The 20,278-nt window shown below is 45.9% G+C and overlaps 1 protein-coding gene across 9 annotated transcripts in view; it reads right to left on the bottom strand.

The window, feature by feature from the left end:
- The window catches only part of AGAP1 (ArfGAP with GTPase domain, ankyrin repeat and PH domain 1), a 662,058-nt gene that overhangs the window by 326,053 nt on the left and 315,727 nt on the right, over nt 1-20,278 (bottom strand). For all 9 annotated transcript variants that reach the window (XM_017890291.1, XM_017890287.1, XM_017890285.1 and 6 more), the window contains one exon: nt 14,245-14,337. In XM_017890291.1, coding sequence (XP_017745780.1) covers nt 14,245-14,337 — 93 coding nt within the window. The remainder of the gene's footprint in view (nt 1-14,244; nt 14,338-20,278) is intronic.

A 20,278-nucleotide genomic window follows, 5' to 3' on the forward strand; every position in this document is an offset into this window, starting at 1 on the left:
GTGAAGGGTATATGGGCTCTCTGTATTATTTTTTGCAAATTTCCTTCAAATCTAAAATTACTTCAAAACAAGAAGTTAAAATTTTTAAAGTTCCCTGTAGTCCCAGCTACTTGGGAGGCTGAGGCAGGAGAATGGCGTGAACCCAGGAGGCAGAGCTTGCAGTGAGCTGAGATGGTACCACTGCACTCCAGCCTGGGTGACAGAGCGAGACTCTATCTCAAAACAAAACAAAAAAAAAAGTAAAGTTCTGCTTTAATCCTAGCCCAATTCACTTGTTACTGTGTTCCTATTCATCCAATTTAACACCACATGTATACATATTTTCATGTTCCAATTATTACACACAGTTTTATGTTTTATGCTTTCAGTTATCTCTAAAGAGTATTCAAATTGGCCACTTTAATGGCTGTACATCCTGGTACTATTCAGTCAGCAATTACTAATTTAACTTCTTGCTTGTTGAAAATTTGTAGCTCCCAGAATTTTAATATTATAAATAACTGCTATGCACACTGTTTTACACTAAAGGTGTTTTTCCATTTCTCCTAGTGAATTATTCCTTTGAGGATAAACTTCTACAAGACAGATCACTGGGACAAAGTGCATCAAATTTCTTATGTCCATCATATATGACTGTTAGATTGCCCTTCAAGAGGGCTGGGTCAAGTTTCAGGACTATAGCAGTGCATTTCCACAACTCTGCTCCTCCTAATATTTCTTAGAGTAGGATTTTATCGTTCTTTGTTAATGATACATTTTAGTATACAATGATTTCATACTGTCTTAAATCTCCATTACTTTAGATATGAGCAAAGGAAGGCCACACACCCACATCCAGGGCTATCTGCTTCTCACGGTTCTCACTGCCCGATCATGACTTGGCACATTACTCATGTCTCCACCAGTACTTCTATGTAGTTGGTGTTTTATATATTTGTATAAAATTAATTTTATGTACACTAAAATACAAACATTCTTGTTTTAACACTAATTCCAGTCACAGAGGTTGTGGCTGATAGACACTGAACAATACGGTAAAAACCTGGCAATTACAAAAACAGTCTGGTGTTCCTAAACCTTGTGGGTTTAACCTTAAAGAATTCCTTATAAACAAAATTATGTATGTGAAGACATTTATTTAGACAAATTTCTTCTGTATAAATACTCAAAAGTAGAAAAGTTATATAAGAAACCAGTTTTCTGAAATTATTTTGGGTCACTGGCAAAAGTTTTATTCTTTGCAGATTAAAAAAAAATGTGACCACTTTTGTGTAACCTAAATATACTATCTTATATACATAAAAGTTAAAGAATGTTGACTTAAAAATTATAATGTTCCTGAAAATACAATTTAATGAATACTGCAACTTCTCCAATATAACATATTATTTTAAACAAAATCTGTTTCGATGAAGAAGACATTTTAGCCAGGCACGGTGGCTGTAATCCCAGCACTTTGGAAGGCCGAGGCGGGCGGATCACCTGAGGTTGGGAGTTGGAGACCAGCCTGAACAACATGGAGAAACCCCATCTCTATTAAAAATACAAAATTAGCTGGGCATGGTGGTGCATGCCTGTAATCCCAGCTACTCAGGAGGCTGAGGCAAAAGAATCACTTGAACCTGGGAGGCAGAGGTTGTGGTGAGCTGAGATTGCACCATTGCACTCCAGCCTGGGTAACAAGAGTGAAACTCCATCTCAAAAAAAAAAAAAAAAAGAAAAAAGAAAAGCCATTTTACACAATTAACTTATGCTACCTAGTATTACTACCACCAGCAACCTCCCTAACAAATACCCTCCCTGCTGTGTAAACAATGCGGGAGGAAGAACATGTCTCGGAGTGTGCACCATCAGGAAGCACGTGGCAAAGGAGACGTGAAGGATGCACACATGTATCAACAGGGAAGACAGAGAGCAAAAGCCCAAGAACGGATGGGCATCGAAGGAGAGAAGAGGAAAGAGAACACATCTCATCAGTTTTGTCGGACCAGAAGGCATCTGACACGGGCCTCATGGATGGCAAGATTTTCACAAGCACAGATTAAAGGGATGGCACCAACCAAAGTTAAGAGTCATCTGTGTGTGAGGCCAGAAACAAAGAAGCCCCAAGTGACTCCATGCACCTAGAAAGGGGATCTCAAAGTATGGCTCCTGGATTAGCAGCATCAGCATCACTTGAGAACACAGAAATGCAATTTCTTGCCAGGTGCAGCAGCTCATGCCTGTAATCCCAGCACCTAGGAAGGTGGAGGTGGTTGGATTGCCTGAGCTCAGGAGTTTGAGACCAGCCTGGGCAACATGGCAAAAACTGGTCTCTATTAAAAGTACAAAAAATTAGCCAGGTATGGTGGTGCACGCTTATAGTCCCAGCTACTTGGGAGGCTGAGTTATGAGGATCAATTCAACACAGGAGGCAGAGGTTGCAGTGAGCCAAGATTGCACCATTTCACTCCAGCCTGGGTGACAGAGTAGACTCTGTCTCCAAAAAAAAAAAAAAAGAAATACAATTTCCTAATACTTGATTCTGACCTACTCAGGCAACCTCTGGGCCCACAGAGACTCTGATGAACACTGGAGTTCAAGGACCTCATATGATCTTGATCCAGGTGCCAGACAGCACAGATTCTCCAGGACAGCCCTGCATACAACAGCCTGCCTTGCTGGTCCCCCACCGGGAAAGTACACCGTGTACTTGACGCTTGATCTCGCATTGAAAAGATGGCCACGGGCCGGGCATGGGGGCTCATGCCTGTAATCCCAACACTTTGGGAGGCTGAGGCAGGTGGATTACCCGAGATCAGGAGTTCGAGAACAGCCTGACTAACATGGTGAAACCCCGTCTCTACGAAAAATACAAAACTTAGCCAGGCGAGGTGGCTCATGCCTGTAATCCCAGCTACTCAGGAGGGTGAGGCAGGAGAATTGCTGAAGGTCAGGAGTTTGAGACCAGCCTAACATGGTAAAACCCTGTCTCTACTAAAATACAAAACGTAGCTGGGCATGGTGGCCTGTGCCTGTAATCCCAGCTACTTGGGAGGCTGAGGCAGGAGAATCGCTTGAACCTGGGAGGCAGAGGTTGCAGTGAGCCGAGATCGTGCCATTGCATTCCAGCCTGGGTGACAGAGCAAGACTCTGTCTCAAAAAAAAAAAAAAAAAAAAAAAAAAGAAAAGAAAAGAAAAGAAAAGAAAAGAAAAAAAGACGGTCATGGTGAGCACAGATTGCATGGTGGGGCAGGAGGGGATGCAACAGCACAGGTTTTTCTAGAAAGTTTCAGAGAGGACTCCTGGATTTGAATCCCAGCTCTTCCACTCACGGGGAGGTAACATCAGTCTCATACCTTAACATCCCCAAACCTCAAACTCTTCGTCTAGAACAGAGTAGCAAGTTGTGTCTTAGGTTGGTGGAGGATTAAATGAGGTCTTATGATGAGGCATCCAATGTAATAATGCACAATACATACTCGGCATATAACTGCCAGAATTCTTATTACAAGTCTCACACAGTACTAATGTGGTTGATTCTGATGAGTTTAAGCAGAAGCAAAGGTTACAGAGTAAATATTGCAGGGAGCAGATTGGACTGAACTAGGAGGACTAGGCTTGGGACGGCCCTAAGATGTTAATAGTATTTTGAAATGTTTCTGTTTTCACCAGTCTGCAAACATTATAGTATTAGGTATTTTATAGACAATGTCTAACTAGGAACATATTTCCTAAACTAACAAACTCTTCTGTTTTTGGGGGGCGGACAGAGTCTCACTCTGTCACCCAGGCTGGAGTGCAGTGGTGCGATCTCAGCTCACTGCAACCTCCCCCTCCCGGGTTTAAGCGATTCTCCTGCCTCAGCCTCCTGAGTAGTTGGAATTACAGGCATGCACCACCATGCCCGGCTAATTTTTGTATTTTTGGTAGAGATGGGGTTTCACTATGTTGGCCGGAACTCCTGACCTCAAGTGATCTGCCTGCCTCAGCCTCCCAAAGTGCTGGAATTACAGGCATGGGACACCGCACCCAACCCAAAACTAACAAACTCTTCCATGCCTAGTTTATAATATTTACATTCCTATATATTTAATTATAGCTGTCAGCTTTGGTACCAAGGAAACAGTGTTTTTTGGTTTCAAAACTTGGCCTTCAGTGAGCCAGTTAAAAGTAAATTCTTTTACTTTTAGACGTAGGAAAGGAAAAAGTGTTTTTGCTACTCAAAACTCTCTGATAAAAATGTCAGTGCCTGATGACTTTCCTGCAAAGCCTCAAGAGGACTGTGAAGACTTCTTAAGCTGCCACCTTTAGAACTTGTGGAGCCAAAGGCTCTGGAGTAGGCAACAAGCAGACCCATGTCATCAAGCGGTGTGTGAGGGAGAACCACAGCGATAGTCTTGGGACAGAGTGGACAGTCTGGGCTTTCCTGACCATGTCTGGGAAAATGTGTCTGGTGTGAGAGCCATGCCAAGTGCGGTAAGTTCCATGGTTGCTGCTTCTAAACAAAACATGAAACGCTGACGGCCAGTGATTCTCTCTGCCAGGAGAGGTGCTTGTTTGGGTGTCAAATTCTGTATTCACAAAGGACAAAACTCAGCTTGGGAGAAGTCCTGTTCCACAGTCCAAGTTCCTACACGAGGAGAAACTGAGTCTGCTGTCAGGAACTGTTAAATAAATACTATAGAACTGAAATAAGACTTTAACGATATGATTTCCTCAGAATTATTGGTCTTGGTAGATATCTTTTTTTTTTTTTCTTTTGAGAGAGATCCAAAAAGGAGTCTAGTAGCGTGATCTTGGCTTACTGCAACCTCCGTCTCCTGGGTTCAAGTGATTCTCATGCCTCAGCCTCCCAAGTAGCTGGGATTACAGGTGCGCACCACCACGTGGGGCTAGTTTTTGCATTTTTAGTAGAGATGAGTTTTTGCTGTGTTGGCCAGGCTGGTCTTGAACTCCTGGCCTCAGGTGATCCACTCACCTCGGTCTCCCAAAGTGCTGAGATTAGAGGCGTGAGCCACCACACCCAGCTGGTAGACATCTGTTCTGTGTAGTGTTTGCAAATGGCCAAAGACTGTGGGAAGTAGTCATAGCTACTTGTCATGTGTGTGGAATTTAACCTTTAAGGTGAAAGGCCTCCTAAGTCTGACCTGGGGTCCCTGCACTCCTGCTCTTTCTTTCTTTTCCCTATCTTTTCCTTCTTCTCTTCTCTCTTTCTCTTCATTTTTTTTTTGTGAGACGCAGTCTTGCTCTGTTACCCAGGCTGGAGTGCAGTGGCACAATCTCAGCTCACTGCAGCCTCCACCTCCTGGGTTCCTGCAATTCTCCTGCCTCAGCCTCCCGAATAGCTGGGACTACAGGTGCCCGCCACCACACCTGGCTGATTTTTTATATTTTTAGTAGAGACGGGGGTTTCATCGTGTCAGGATGGTCTCGATCTCCTGACCTTGTGATCCACCCACCTCGGCCTCCCAAAGTGCTGGGATTACAGGCATGGGCCCCTGCGCCCAGCTGTATCTTTCAGTAATGAAGTAAGTATACAGCCATCTTTTATACCTGGGAGAAATTAAACAAAACACAAAGCACCACAGCCACTATCAAAGCAACCAGTGACACAACTGATGGACAGCAGGCACCTGCTCAATCCACAGGCTTTTCCAGAACATCCCCAGCTGCAGGCCCAACGTTTGCCCGCGGCCCTGAGGAGCTGCCTCTGCAAGGAAAGGGAGTTTTGGTTTTCAAAACCAGCCTGAAGGAGGTCTCCCATGGACGCGATTGAAAGGCCTTAACAGCTGTAAAATGCACTGCACAGAGAGCTACGCACCTTGGATGAGGATTCGTTCCAGCAACAGTCTTATTTCAAATGACAACAGTTTACCAAACTTAGGAGAGTTTCAATGGAAACCCTCAAGTTGGAGTACTTCGAGTCTCGTATGTTTCCTATCTAACGCGTGCGGCCTTGTAAGCTTTTCTTTTTTATTCTCAAACATGTTGGTCAGAAATCAAGTGGCCTCACCTTGTATGACCAGGAAGGCCTAAGCTAGGACATTCCAGATGGAAAGAACATGGCAGATGGCCCTCGGCCACACAGAGCTCAGCTCCCGTCCCAGCTCTGCTACTACCCAGCTGTGTGTTACAGGATGAAATATGTCCCCCCAAATTTGCACATTGAAGCCCTCAGCCCCAGGCGGACTGTATTTGGAGACGAGGACTTTAAGGGGGTCTGTAACGGTCAATGGCCTTGTACAGATGGGGCCCTAATTCAATGGGACTGGCATCATTATAAGAAAAAGAGACACCAGACGTGTGCACATGGAGTCCAGGCCATAGGAGGGCACAGCAAGAAGGCAACAGGCTCAAGCCAAGGAGAGGTCTCTTCAGAAACTGCCAGGCCTTGTCTTGGAGAACCGAGAGATCAACTTCCGCTGTTTAAGCCGGGGCTGCCCGGCCTGCCCCACTGTCTCCCCAAGCCTTAATGTTCCCATATGGGAAAGCGGACCGCGGCACTTCCTAGGTAAGAGGGACGGCAGCAGAAAACTCTAGCACAGGGCACTCGAAAAAGTGGTCAATAAACGCTGGTTACCGCCAATACTCTGGTACATGAGAACCCCCATCATCTCAAACCCTGTGGGGACAGAGTAAGAAGGGGAGGGAGATCCATTCCGTGTGGCCACAAGTCTCTAAACCCCCACACCACTGCTCCTACAAACAATACGGGGAAATCAACCCCCCTCTGCAGGGCAGCCAGAGTCCTTGGCAAGCAGATGCCCCGGGCCTTTAGGACCCTCCTGCCCACTTCCTCGTGAACCTCTCCATCCGCAGCTCTGCTCTCCGCCTCCCTCCTGTTCTGTCACCACCTACTTGTATGTCCCAGTTCAGTGGGATTGTCCCCATCTCCATTTAGCTGTCCTTTCCTCACCCTCTCCTGTCTAACTCAGTAGAATTCACCATTCTTTGGTGTGACACCCGTCCACTTGCATTGGGGGTCATGGGATGGGATTGTCAGTACATGTCTGAGCTGAGCCCGGGGGCTGCAGACACCTTCTGCCTCCTCCAGCCCTAGCAGAGGACCCAGGGCATGTCACACAAGGACCAGAGCACAGTTGTTACTAGCTGATCACATCTGATAAGAAATTAATTCTAGAAATAAGTATCTTATTGATTCATCAACACAAAAACAAGTTCTGGCAACATTAACTTTGAGAATCTTCCCTTTACTTGTAGAATAGCTTGTATTTCTGGAGCTCATGGGGAATTGGATTTCACCACCACTGCTCAACTTTTAAAGAAAATAAGCACTATTTTGCTGAAACAAATCACTTAGATACTATCCCGGTGAAACGGGAGGCAGGCAGGGAGGCAGGGAGGTGCTGGGTAGAGAAGGGCAGGCCACCTGGCGAGAGCTCCACCCTTGGGCCTATGCCCACAGACCTAGGTAAGGACAAGCACTCCAGTTTTTGCGCCCAAACACTGCATTTTCCGAGACCACCCCGGCCTGCCATGCCCCCCCATCCTGTGCCTATAAAAACCCTGAGACCCTAGCGGGCACACACACAAGCAGCTGGGCATCGAGAGAAGCACACCGGCAGAAGAACACACCCACAGACTCTGGAAGGCCACCAATGGCAGAATGATGTGGATGACATGGAATTCAGCTGGCGGCGGTAGGAGGAGAGTCTGGCCACTCAGTGGCTGGACTCCAGGGGAAGACCACCTTCCCACTCCATCCCCCTTCTGGCTCCCATCCATCTGCTGAGAGCTACTGCCACCACTCAGTAAAACCTTGCACTCCTTCTCCAAGCCAACGTGTGATCCAATTCTTCCAGTACACTAAGGAAAGAACCCTGAGATACAGAAACCCTCTGTCCTTGCAATAAGGCAGAGGGACTAATTGAGCTGATGATCACAGGCCGCCTGTGGACAGCCAAGCCAAAAAGCACACTGTAACACATGCCCACGGGGGCTTCAGGAGCTGTAAACGCCCAGCCCAAGACCATGCTGTGGGGTCAGAGCCTACGCTCCCCACAAGCCGCCTGTCTGCCTGCCCTGCTAGGGGTCTGAGCTGCAGGGCCCCGAAGAAGTGAGCCACACCCCATCACACGCCCTGCGAGGGGGATAAAGGAACTTTTCCTGTTTCACTAGCTCCTGGATAATGGATACACAGACGACACACTGAGTCTTAAAAGTAACTTCCGTTCTTGGAAGTGCCATTCTGCTGGCATGGCAGTTGGTAGCGTCTGAAGCACCTTGGCCTACGCTACTTTCCATCACCCTCATGCAGGCCTCACGACCAAGGGAAGTATTCTTTCCGATTGCTTTGCAGATTTGTGTATAAATGATGGGTTTTGTGTTTTGACTAAAGTAATTCCAATAAACATTCTGTGCATCTTGCGAGGAACATACTGTCACCCACCAATGTTGCCAAAAGGGCGGGGATGTAGGGGAGGGTGTGCCCGATATACTCAAAGACGGATGACTGTCATTTCACGTGTAGGCCTCCAGATATTCTGGACTGTGCTGGCAATGACAATATGAGATTTGAGGAGTCAAAGTAAAAGCACTGATACACCTGCCTGGCCATTAAATTAATCATCGTAACTGGGCCCGGTCTGTTGTGAACCAGGCTGAATATAAGACTCTCACGGAGCTGTTCACCCAAGTGAGGTCAATTAGCTTGCAGGGCACGGCAAGTTCACCCAGTAAATTATCTGCTTCTGGGGAGCACAACGGGCCCCGATGCCCAGGCAGAGCTGATTTGCCACGTGGGTGGGCATCGTACACTTGGCGAGCCTCTCGCTCACCTTGTTTCCTCAATGGTTGGGCTTAATAAACGTGAGCTGTCCTCCTGTAAACCTCTGCCTACGCAGAGAGGCCGCAGGCCTGCGGAGCTCCTCTCTCCACAGCCCTGAAGGAAGGGCACTGCCATTCCTCTCCATCTCTTCCAATCTCTATCAAGTTTCGGTGCGGTCTTCACATTTGTTTCCTCCATGAAAGCAGCACGCGATGGAGAGGCAGTCAACCAACTCACTGTGACCAGTGTCCACGTTTCAGGAGCTGTTAACGCGGGCGTCATTAGGCTGCTTTCATTCTGTCCACGCCACACAATACACCCCTCGTGTTGATCCCAGGTACCAGACAACACAGGTCGGTGGCCTGCGGCAGGCTGGACGAGGGGATTAACTCCAGAGGTGCCTTTCACTTAATTGACAATTGCCTCTTTCTACTCAACTGAGGATCAAAACACGCACGGCTTCAAAACAGCTCACAGGCCTGATGGCGGGTGCGGTGGGCTTGTCCCGGGCAGGCCGGCTCTTCCTCTGACCGCTTGGGAAGGTTCTTCCCGTGGCTTCAGAGGGCTGCTGGAAAATGACCGCTCTCATAGCTGACTCCCTGGAGGTGGTCATGACATCAGGGTTCAAGGTCAAAATGAAGACTTAACAAAAAAAGTTTTGAGGAATGTTGTTTCTTTGGTGTCTCCACCGAGCATCACAAAAGGGAGCCTGCCGGATGGAAGGTCCCCCTTAGCGCCCTGCAGCCCCGAGAACTGACAAACAACACCTTGGCGGGCATCGCAGAGGAAGGACCAGAGTGGGTGGCCTGCAAGAAAAGGACCCCCAGCACGTGACCACCGCAGCCATCAGGGCTGTTGCCTCCCGATGCACACCTCTCTGCCTACCTTTCTTTGAGGCAAGCAGAGACCTGGTTCTCTCAAAACATCAGCCAGTTGATCAAATAAACAAACACAAAACTTCCGAAAGTCACAGGCAGTGTTCTTCCCATGAACCTCTAAGAGCTCTCTGTGAGTCCTGCTAGCACCTAAATCCTTAAACACAAAACCATGAGTGCGAGACACCTGGCCAAAGCTGAGCCAGGCCAGGGGCGGCCCCTCTGAGGGGTCTGCATGACAGGGAGGGGTCGTCCCCATGGCCTGAGGCACAGAGCATGCCCCGCACACTTTCTGCATTTCTCATTCCTGACTAACCCTAGGAATGCCAATCCTCTGACGGTCCAACCACAAACCAGGGACGGGGAATAATGGCTACATACAGTTGGCCTGTCTGAAGCAGGAAGAAAAGACCCCCAAATGGAAGCATGATAAGGCAGAGATGGTATCTTCCATTCTGTTTCATTCTCTGAAACCTCATGAGACAACACATAGTCTAAAAAGATGTCATGAGGAGGTTCCGTGTGTCCCCACCAAATAAAAATAACATGTTTTCAATTGTGTAAGTATGACGAAATACACTGAGCACGATTTTCAAAAAATTCAAATCCTTCTAGTGTACGCTACCAAGTACAAGGCAAGTCTTGAACGGTTTCTGCAGCCTGGACATCAGGGGCAGGAGGGGATGGCCAGGTTCTCTGGCCAGGGCTCTGCGAAGGGCAGGGAGGAGGCCAAGGCGTACGGCTGTGTATCTGTACTCAAATATAGAGATTAAAAAATGCTAAAAAGAAAGAAAGAAAGGAGAGACACAGCTGCCATCCCCCAAACAGACCTCCCATCTGCCACCCACGATTTGCATGTCACCTTCTCCGGGCTCATTTGTACTTCATTAACTGCCATTGACTTAACAAGATTTATGCAAATGGCACCATAGGAGCTCCCTAACTCCCACTGCAATCAAGTGATTATGTATGTACAACTCTCCACAGCAATGAAAAATTAATACGTGACAAGCCCACTCGCCGCTGAGCCAGGCCTCTGGCTTTTATTTTTCTTGCTTTGCTTTTAATTTTACTCCAATAGACCTTATCTTCTTAGTTAAAAAAAAAGAAAGAAAGAAACCGAACTCTCTGAACCAATCTCTTCCAAGACCCCAGAAAGGACACAAAAGGAGAAACAGACCCAGGTCCACAAGAAATGAAGTTATAGTCCAGAAAATAAGTTATATTCTTGATGAGGAATCTGTAATTGGGAGAAAGAAGAGATAATGTCATTGACCATCACGAATCGGTGAACTCCCACACTGAGATCGGGGGAGCCTTGGTGCTCACGGTGAACCAGCTATCACATGGAAGTGAAAGTGGGTTAACATAAGCCACTGCGACATGTACAATCTGTAAACTCAGAGGTTAGGTTGCAGAGTGTTGAAGGCTGACTTGCTGGGTCCTAAACCATCCGTTACAAGACTCCTGTTGGGGGAAAGAAGAGTCTGCATTAGCAACTCCACGCAGGTTGCTGAAGTTCTGAAACGATTCCTCTGCCATTAGGCAAAGGTCCATTAGCTGGTGTGTGAGGCTCTAATCACGCAGACCTGAGTCTTTCACACAGGCTGAGCACCAAGACACAGTTCTCTGCAGCTGGTGACAAAAGCAGAGAACACGTTTGCGGCAAACACGGTGAGGATGGGAATGGAAAGATGCCTCCCACCCGGAGAATGGCTGAGCACGGCTGTGTTATCCCTGGAGAAACATGTTGCTGCAGGCAGTCTCAGAAGTTTCTTTACACAGTCATAAGATACTTTCGTCTCAGGTTGTGGTTCACTTATTTAATTTAAAACATGTAACGTTGCTTCCTAAGCTTTCTGAAGGCTTTTCATCGACGGGCAGTGGAAAGGGCATGGGCGTGGGGGCAGAGAGGCCTGGTCTGCATCCTTGCACCTACTTCCTGGCTGCCTGGTATAGGGTCCTCCCCATCTCTGTGTTTAAAATAAGGACAACACAGCTACCACAACTGTGGCAATGTCGAGGATTAAATGGGATCCCGAATGAATAGCACTTACATAATAAGCACTCATTTAATTGTTCATTTATTCAACAAATAATTCGGTTGAGTTTCTAGAATATGGCCTTCAGGCTCCATCCCCTGCAATCCTCTCATTTCATTTCCACACTGAAGTCATCACACCAGGAGGGTCAGGAATTCGGGCTACCTGGAGTGATCTATGTTCCTTTAGAAACAAGGGCACATGCAGGGATGTGAGATAAATTGATACAACCGTCTGCAGATCCACATCCATCTGCCCGATGCACAGAGAGGCTTTGACAAGGGTGCCCTGAACATGACTAATTCAAAAATCCAGTATTGCTAACATTTAAAAATTCTCTGTGGAACCTCCACATCTAACTGCTTCAAGGGCTTCAGACATCATCCAGTTCCCCATTTTACAGATGAGGCACCTGAGGCCTGGAGAGCCAGCCACAGGGGGACTCTGCTGGGCCAGGTGTGGATTTGAGGAGGGAGCTGTCTGTGGCTGCAAGAGGGGGACAATTAGGAGGGACAAGGAGCTCCCTGTGCCCAGGAGTCACCGGGAAATCAGACCATGATTTAGATTTCAACGAGATTACTTTGAACATTCACAATCGAAAGGCTTCCAAGGACTGGATAATACTCATTTTACGCTTGATGGTCAACTCCAATCTGCACCACATATTGAAAAGCTAGTCTGCAAAGCTAGCCCCCTCCACAGATGAGCAGGGTACAAATTGAATGAAGGTTCCAATTATTCTGGGGGCCCGCCTGGCTCGCACAGAGGGACTCCTGCCAGGCTGGTGAGCACTCCCACCCAAATCAACCACAGACAGGCATTAAGAAAACGGTCTATTATTAAGTTTTAATATTCCCCAAAGTAAATGTCCTGGCACCAGTTTATAAAAAAGAAAATAAAATGTTAAATGATTTTAAATTCCAGTTGAAAAGGTATCAATGGCATAAAATTACACATTAAAATCAGCTTATGCAGAGTTAGGTTAAAAATAAATGCACCAAGAAAGAATAAACAACTATGTGCATGGACCTCTAAAGTGAAGGACCTTTTTTATAGTGAAAACACCACCCACCATCCAAGTGGGAAGTTCTGTTGTTGCTTTCTTTGAATATATGGAGGGAAGAGAACCTCTCCTTAAGGTGCTCTGGGCCAGTCCATACATATGCGGCCCAGTGGATGAACGTGTGTCTTATACAGGTGCATGAGGGCCTTGGTGATGACCTGTAGGCCTCCTTCTTCTCTGCCTGGCAAAGGCATGCCCTGTGAGCAAGGAAGAAGCAAGCCTGATCCCGGGCAGGGTCAGTTACGCTGCGGACAGAGGTGTGGTCTTTGCAGTACTTCCTGGGCATCCTGGGAAACTCTGTGGACTCCCTCCTCTGGTCTCACCCAAGATGCCGTGGCCCTATTTAACCCCTACCTCTCCCACATCTTCACGCTGACACTGCCTGGCCACCCTCTAAGGCTGTGTTCCTATTTGCTTCAAATGGACGAAACCTACATGACCAGAATAATCCTCCCGTTTTTAAGGGCAGCCAGTGCCTACACAGTTCCTAAGGGATTAGGGACGCGGCGCAGGTACCCACAGGAGAGAAGACAGCAAAGCAGTGAGCTGGACCAGAGGTGCACACCGGTCACAAGCCCTGTGCCTGAGAGGCGGAGCCATTCTCCTGCCCACAGAGGCTTTTGCTCAAGAAGGATGCACTCCAAATCAATTGGCTTTCTTTAACAAACCACAAGATGCCATTTCCAGAAGCCACTGTGTGGGGTTGAACTCTATTTTTATTCTCCTTGGAAATCGAACCACAATCTACGTCACACGTGGACTCCAGGGTTTTTTTTTTTTTTCTTATTGGAGACATAAAGTGATTTAGAATCCGGTTCTGGGCTAATGAAACCCTGTTCCAGGCTAGCAACACAGGCCAAAACAAATGGTTGAATTCAAGGCCTGTTGTGTAATGAGGAAGTTTAATTAAGGCCCCACATTACAGCTGTAAATGTTCCTTTATATAATAAGGTCTAAATGAAACCGAACCTAATCAAAGTTACAATTCCTTCATTAGCAAATTACAAACAAGAGCGCACAGCTGACACACCGGCCATGATTATCACAACTAATTGCCTCGTTGTTACAAACCAGCCTGAAACAGTGTTCAGATGTCCGTCTGTGAGAGCAAATTAGGGCCACGTCGGGCTGTTCCTGTGATCACAAGGGGCTCTTGTAGGCGATCTGAGTTACCCCTGTTGCCCGGCGGCCCGCGGCCCAATCAAAGCCGTGCTACAAAGGCAGCCTTTGAAGGCTCTCAGCCTGGAAACGCACTCCATATGCAGGCGGGCAGCCTGCACTTCATTAGGTCTGTTGTCTCCGTTCCCTCTTCTCATTCTAATGATCCCATTTGAATACACACAGGAACTCTGCTAATTGATGTCAAGTGACAGACTTCTACATTCATCAACAGAGCACAGCAGACAGACCTTGGCGCGCGAGCCAGCATCATCTCCGGGAAGACCTGAGGTGTGTCTCCGGCGACAGGGAGGGAAGGATGGGGATGCTGCTCACCTGTTTAATTGGGATGGCTCGGCCGCTCCCGATGCTGTCCGCACGACTCTCCAGGCCTTTCTTCTCTTTGTCTGGGTCGCTCCCTTTCCGAGACTGCAAAGCAAAAGGAAAGTTGGCATCTGGGTAAGGGCTGTGGTTCACAGACGGGCTCTGCCCGTTTGCAGAATTCCTACCAATACACATTTAGAAAACACGCGTGATCTATGTGTGCACACAGACATGTCCGACCAGCAGACCGCTCGGTAGTTCATCTCCACTGACTCATCATTTTTAAAGAGAACCGTCTAAACTTTCCCGCTGACTTTTCCACCACAAAATTATCTTTTAATTCTTTTTTAAAAAGTTCAAAATTCAATGACTACAAACCAATGGGCCATAGAGGAAAGTAACGCCCAATAGAAAAACGCATTCGAAAGCTGCAGTTCACATAGCCGAGGAAAAAAGGGGCTGCTCAATGTTCATTTGGAAAATCCACTACATAAACATACATATTTAACTAATGTTTGAAGGATTTTAAAATTCTATTAACTAGTCAGCTGTGCGATTTAACGGCACACCCTCGATTAGTATCAAGGTGCTGTTAACATTTTCCTTGTATCGCTTCTGGATGGGTGGAAAATGGCAAATTCGAAGTTAAGCTAATGGACAAAACCACAAAAAATAACGAAGGGAAAAGAAAACCCCTGAAAATCGCCTTTGGACCACAGGTCAGTATTTGGGAAGTAACGAACAGCTTTGTTTGACAAGGTCCTGAGTCAATTATCTCCGATGCACTGCTGACCTGCTGCGGACGACGAGTGCCGGGCGCTGGGCGGGAAGGGTGGCGACCTTTAACCCAGGGAAGCCCCAGCCAAAAGCACACGTTGACTTGGGTAAAACTGAAGGAGCTCCATCGTCTCAGCCTCCTCTCTCGATGGCATGAGGAAGTGTGAGCACAATGATTTTCTGACAGATTTATTTTATTATGAGAGAAAGATCGGAGACTCGTCCTCCTTAATAACTGTGCTGACAAGTGACAACTTCACTCCATTACTTTTCAATGGGAACATTACTCACGCAATATTGAAAATGGAGAAACATTTTCATGTGCTTTTCAAATCTGAGATGATATATGAAATGAACAGACTTTGTGGTGTCCACTGCTACAATGAAACGCTAATGGAATCCAGGTTCAAAGGGATGTGAGATGGAACAGCTGATTTAAAAAATATACATATTAAAAGGGGGCAATGTCATGGGTCGTAATAAAAACAAGGGCTGATGAGACACATTTAGGATTCCAGAGGTATCCTCTGGATAGAGGCTGCTACCAAATTAAGGAGGAGGACAAGGAAAACAGTTCCCATGATGGAAACTCAGATCCAGCACTTCAAAGGGTGCTATTCTCCTGCGCAGCCGTGCTCATTAGGAAATACGCTTCGCAGATGGTGATAAGAGCTGATGTTTATTGAACACCTACTATGTGCCAAGCACTGTGCACTTGTTTCCCTTAGGATGGTGGATGCCTAGAATGAGATGACAGGGAATAAATCAAGTAATAAACACAAAGTTGCAGAAGATATAAAACGTAAGGTTAACCCTTTGGGCTAGGAGGAAAACAGAGATATTTATCAATTCCTTGTCAAGAGCTCATTTTTCTCTTTAATTAATTAATAATGTATAGTAAGAGCTACACAATAGCCTTAAATTCTTTTCTCCACGTCTCAATTGATGAGAAAAGCTGGCTCCTGAGGTTCCTACTTTTAAAATAAATTTCAAAGCACACAGTGATAACACTAAAAAAATTTTTTTTTTAATTAACAAAGAATATTTACGAGTACTTTGGGAATTTTACAAATTCTAAATTTCTAAATTTGGAAATCCATCTTCATTATTCTCTATTAACCAGAATAATTAACAAAACAAACATTAAAAAATTAACATGTTCCTCAAGGCAGCACATCTGTCCCCCCCAGCCACTCCATGCTCAGAACAGAATTTCAGATTCCACTTGAAATGGAATAGCTCATTGCCCTGCTGCAAACACCTTAGAACACGAACTGTGAACAACAAAACTCAACATCTGATCACACACTGAGATAAAAGAGACTGAAACTTCAGTAAGACTTCATTGCAAAAATAAAACAAAAATTTCCTGACAACTTTAACAATTGGCTGGAGACAGTCAAAACACTAAAATTTCCAGGAAAGAACAGTGGCAAGCTGTTAGGCAAAAGAGTTTGCTGTACCTCAGCCCCACAATCACTTTGTCTACATCAGGCTGTATCCATAACATTGAAATCCGACAACCAGACTCAATCAAATCCAATGGACAGAGACACCCCAGCATATACAAATTCCCAGTAGGGTTTCCTTTCTCTGCCAAGTTGGGAGACTTCATCACTAATGGCACATCCTTCTGTGATGCTGGAATTGGCTTTGAGGAATCATCAGACACAAGGCAGCCCTCAGCACCCACGGCGTCTGCCAGGAGTGACCCTGCCCTGCATACAGCCTGCTGCACACTGCCCGAAATGTAACAACAGCAGATCACACCCATCCCAGAAGGGTTGCAGATTTAAAGTCAACGCACAGCAAGCCACCATAGTAACTGCTTCGCCTCCAACAAACACTCAGTGCAGAGGAAAGAAAGGTTAAGGTAATCCAATTATCACCTGCTTCTTTACAAAAATGTTTAACTTCTCGACATGGTGAGAGAAGCCATGAAGGACACCCCCATCAACTAACTACCTGCCTACAGGAACAAGGGCATCATTGCCAAGAGCCCTCTGTATCAAACAGAAACCGCTTTCCCCCTTTCAACCAGTGGCTAAGTCAACGGCTGCTGGAACACACTATGGGAGGTACCCAGGAGCTCCTCTGCAAAAACAAATAAATGCCATTCAAACAGTTCTGTTCACACTATGAATTTTGCTGCCTTTTTTTTTTTTATGGCAAGTTTCTGAGTTGGGCAATGTATATTCACAATCTTTGCTTCCTGGGTACGCTTGGCTCTGTTTAATGGTATCAGCATTATACGGTAAGCTTTTAAAAAATATCACATAAATGACATCGTTATTATAAAGCTTGAAAATGGACAAAGCCATGCAATGTATAATTTCAGGACTCAAACTAGAGCAAGTTGACAGCATGGACACAGATAATATAGACCAAATTCAGGTTAATGCTGATCCCTGGGCAGACAGGCAGGAGAAATGGGTTCTGGAGGCACATGGAAGGAGCTGCAACTTTTACTTAGGATTTGCTTATTTCTTGCAGTAGCAGCGTGGCAGAAAAGGGCTTGTATTTGATGAAGTGTGTGGTGAGTACACATATGCTTTTTATTTCTGTATGTCTGAAAAATTTTTCTAATAAAACATTTTAACCACATGTAAACTAGGGCTGCTAAACTAAATTAATTGCTCTAAGAACCCATATTACCAAACTAGGGATTAACTGGAGACAGTCTTTTAACGCTTTTTTCCCGAAAGAAATGAATGAAATAAAATATAACTTAGTGTCTGATTAGTAAAGTATAATTCCTACTGTAAATGTAACATATAATTTGGACTATGACAGAGATTTTGTTTGTACTCTTTTGTAAAAAAGTGTCATTTATTTTTGTTTAAAAATTGTATATGAATATATGCAAACAAACATCTGGGAGCACAAAATGTTAGCCCAGAGCAGTACATTACAGTCTACTTTATAAAATGTATAAGAATGGTATTGGAAAAAATGATGCGTGTACTACTTAATTAACTGTGGCCTCTTTATGATGTTCTAATAAATACGGTGGATAGTGCCCCTCCAGCTGGGTGTTACAATCCCAGTCTGCACAAATTTTTATTCACTAAGATTGTCTGTATACCATGCATCTGTCCTCCGACTAGATACTTCCAAACAAATACACATTTTAATAGTTCATGCCTATAATCACCAACAACTGCCAGGGATGAAGAGTCTATCAAATTTTACATATTTAAAAATAGAAGAAAACTGGTCATGCTAAAAATTTAATTTCTTAATTGCTATGATTTCAAAATTAATTTGCCTTCTTTTTGTTCCTTGGATGACACTGACATCTAGTGGAGTTACTATTTCCAAGAACTTCAACTTAAGACTACACCACATGCATCATCACCATCACCACCACCACCACCACCATCATCATCATCATCACCATTATTTTGTTCAATGTCGAGCCCACAGAGGACCAACATATGGATCCCTGCCCAGAACTATCACCATCTTTTCCTTAAACGCCACAATGCAAACCTATTGCAGTGGCAGCTTCTTTTATGACTCCAAGTTTCTATTCTCACTAATGCCAATGAGGCAGCTGGATTCAATTTCTGATCTGATCTCAAATTTGTTTCCCAAGATCAAGGAGAAAGACAACAAACACTGGTCACACTTAGATCCATAGGCAGGCCATTATATTACGCGACACATTAATGGTGAAATAATTAACTGTCATTTTTGGTCACTGTAACAATGAGTTTTTACTGGCTTCTGCACCTGCCCTGTCCAGCCTCTTCATGGATGCCTGTAAGTGCATGTGTGTGTCTGCAGCGTGAATCCGCAGGAACAGGGTCTCTCTTCCTAGGGTGCAGAGTCCCTTCTCCTTCACCCTAAACTCTTTCTCTTGAACATGTGTTGACTCTGGCAGCGAGATTCTCCTAGACACTGAGCAAAACCAGGGCTGTGCAGACAGCAGATGTTAAGTCAGTATTTATTAACTGAGCTGTTATTTTGATTCTCTCTGCCTTAAAGTGTTTTCCTCCCTAAGTCACCTGGGTGGTCAGTTACCCAGTGGGATACTACTTTCTGGCACACTCCAGTTCCAGAGCTTATAAAGGGAGGGGACGGGAAGGTGCTGGCATTCTCCTCATAAATATTCTCATTTTTAAAGACACTTTGTGGTTTTTAAATTTCTCTCCTTTGAAAAGAAAGCAAAGTCCACAAGCAGAAAATGTGGCCCTCAGAAGGTGTCTGAGAATGAGTGCTGTCCCCCTTCCACTCCCTTAACAAAGGCACAGAAGGTGTTCTCGACCACCACAATGACAAGCCTGCCCCTCCTCCCAGGGCACAGGCCGCCTGCCCACAGCCCACCCTCTCGCAATCCAGCTGCATCTTTGGCTATTGGTCTCTCAAGTCACCGAGTCATTGTGCAGCCTGTTCTGAGAGGAAACACTTCAACCCAGAGCCCCCCAGCCTGGGTGCAGACAGGGGCTCCAGGTGTTAAGACGGAGCTGGGAAGCAGCTATTTAGGTAACTGCTGCTGTTCTCGGTGTGTCTGAAGAAACTGCCCAATAAAACATGTTATCCATGCACTAATTTAAGCATGTGAGATACTCACCTGTATTCTGCAGAAACCTAATTACCCACCTCCTATAATCTATCACATATGCTTAACACTACCAGAAATCATTTTATAGCATCAATGGGAGTAAGAAAACAACGGAAGCAATGCCACCAGGTCTCTTCTGCCTCCTCCAGGAAGCCTTCCCGGAAGCCCCACTGCAGAAGTACTGTGGTTTCCAGCTCAAAGAGGTCAAGTCATTTGCCTAAGGTCAAACATCCGTCAGCAGTGGAGGCCGGGGTCTGAGCTTGGTCTGTCTGATCAGTCCTGCCCCTGCTGCCCAGCAGCAGCCTCTGTGGGAGCTGATGTGGCGTAAGGCAACCAGCAAAGGCAAGAGGAGGTGTGTGCAGCTGGCAACTGCCTCAGCAGTCATGAGCATCCAATGAGAGCCTGCCCCAGACACGTGGCAGACAGGCTGGGGATCTCCCAGACTTGGCAGGAACCACAACGTAATATCAAGATCGGATTTACAAAGGGGCAAGCAATCTGACTCCCAGCCACCCCTCTAGAGTCCTCCTTTAACTCAATAGGAAATATTAAGCTCTGCATCTGGGTCAGCAGTAATCAATCAGAAATGGAAGTCAGATGGTTTAAAACAGGGCACCACTGACATGTGGGGCTGGATAATTCCCTGCTGTGAGCGGCTGACCTGTGCACTGTGGGATGCTTTGCAGCACCCCTGGTTGTTAC

This window comes from Rhinopithecus bieti, unplaced genomic scaffold (assembly GCF_001698545.2).
Source record: "Rhinopithecus bieti isolate Rb0 unplaced genomic scaffold, ASM169854v2 scaffold_19482, whole genome shotgun sequence".
NCBI lineage: Eukaryota > Metazoa > Chordata > Mammalia > Primates > Cercopithecidae > Rhinopithecus > Rhinopithecus bieti.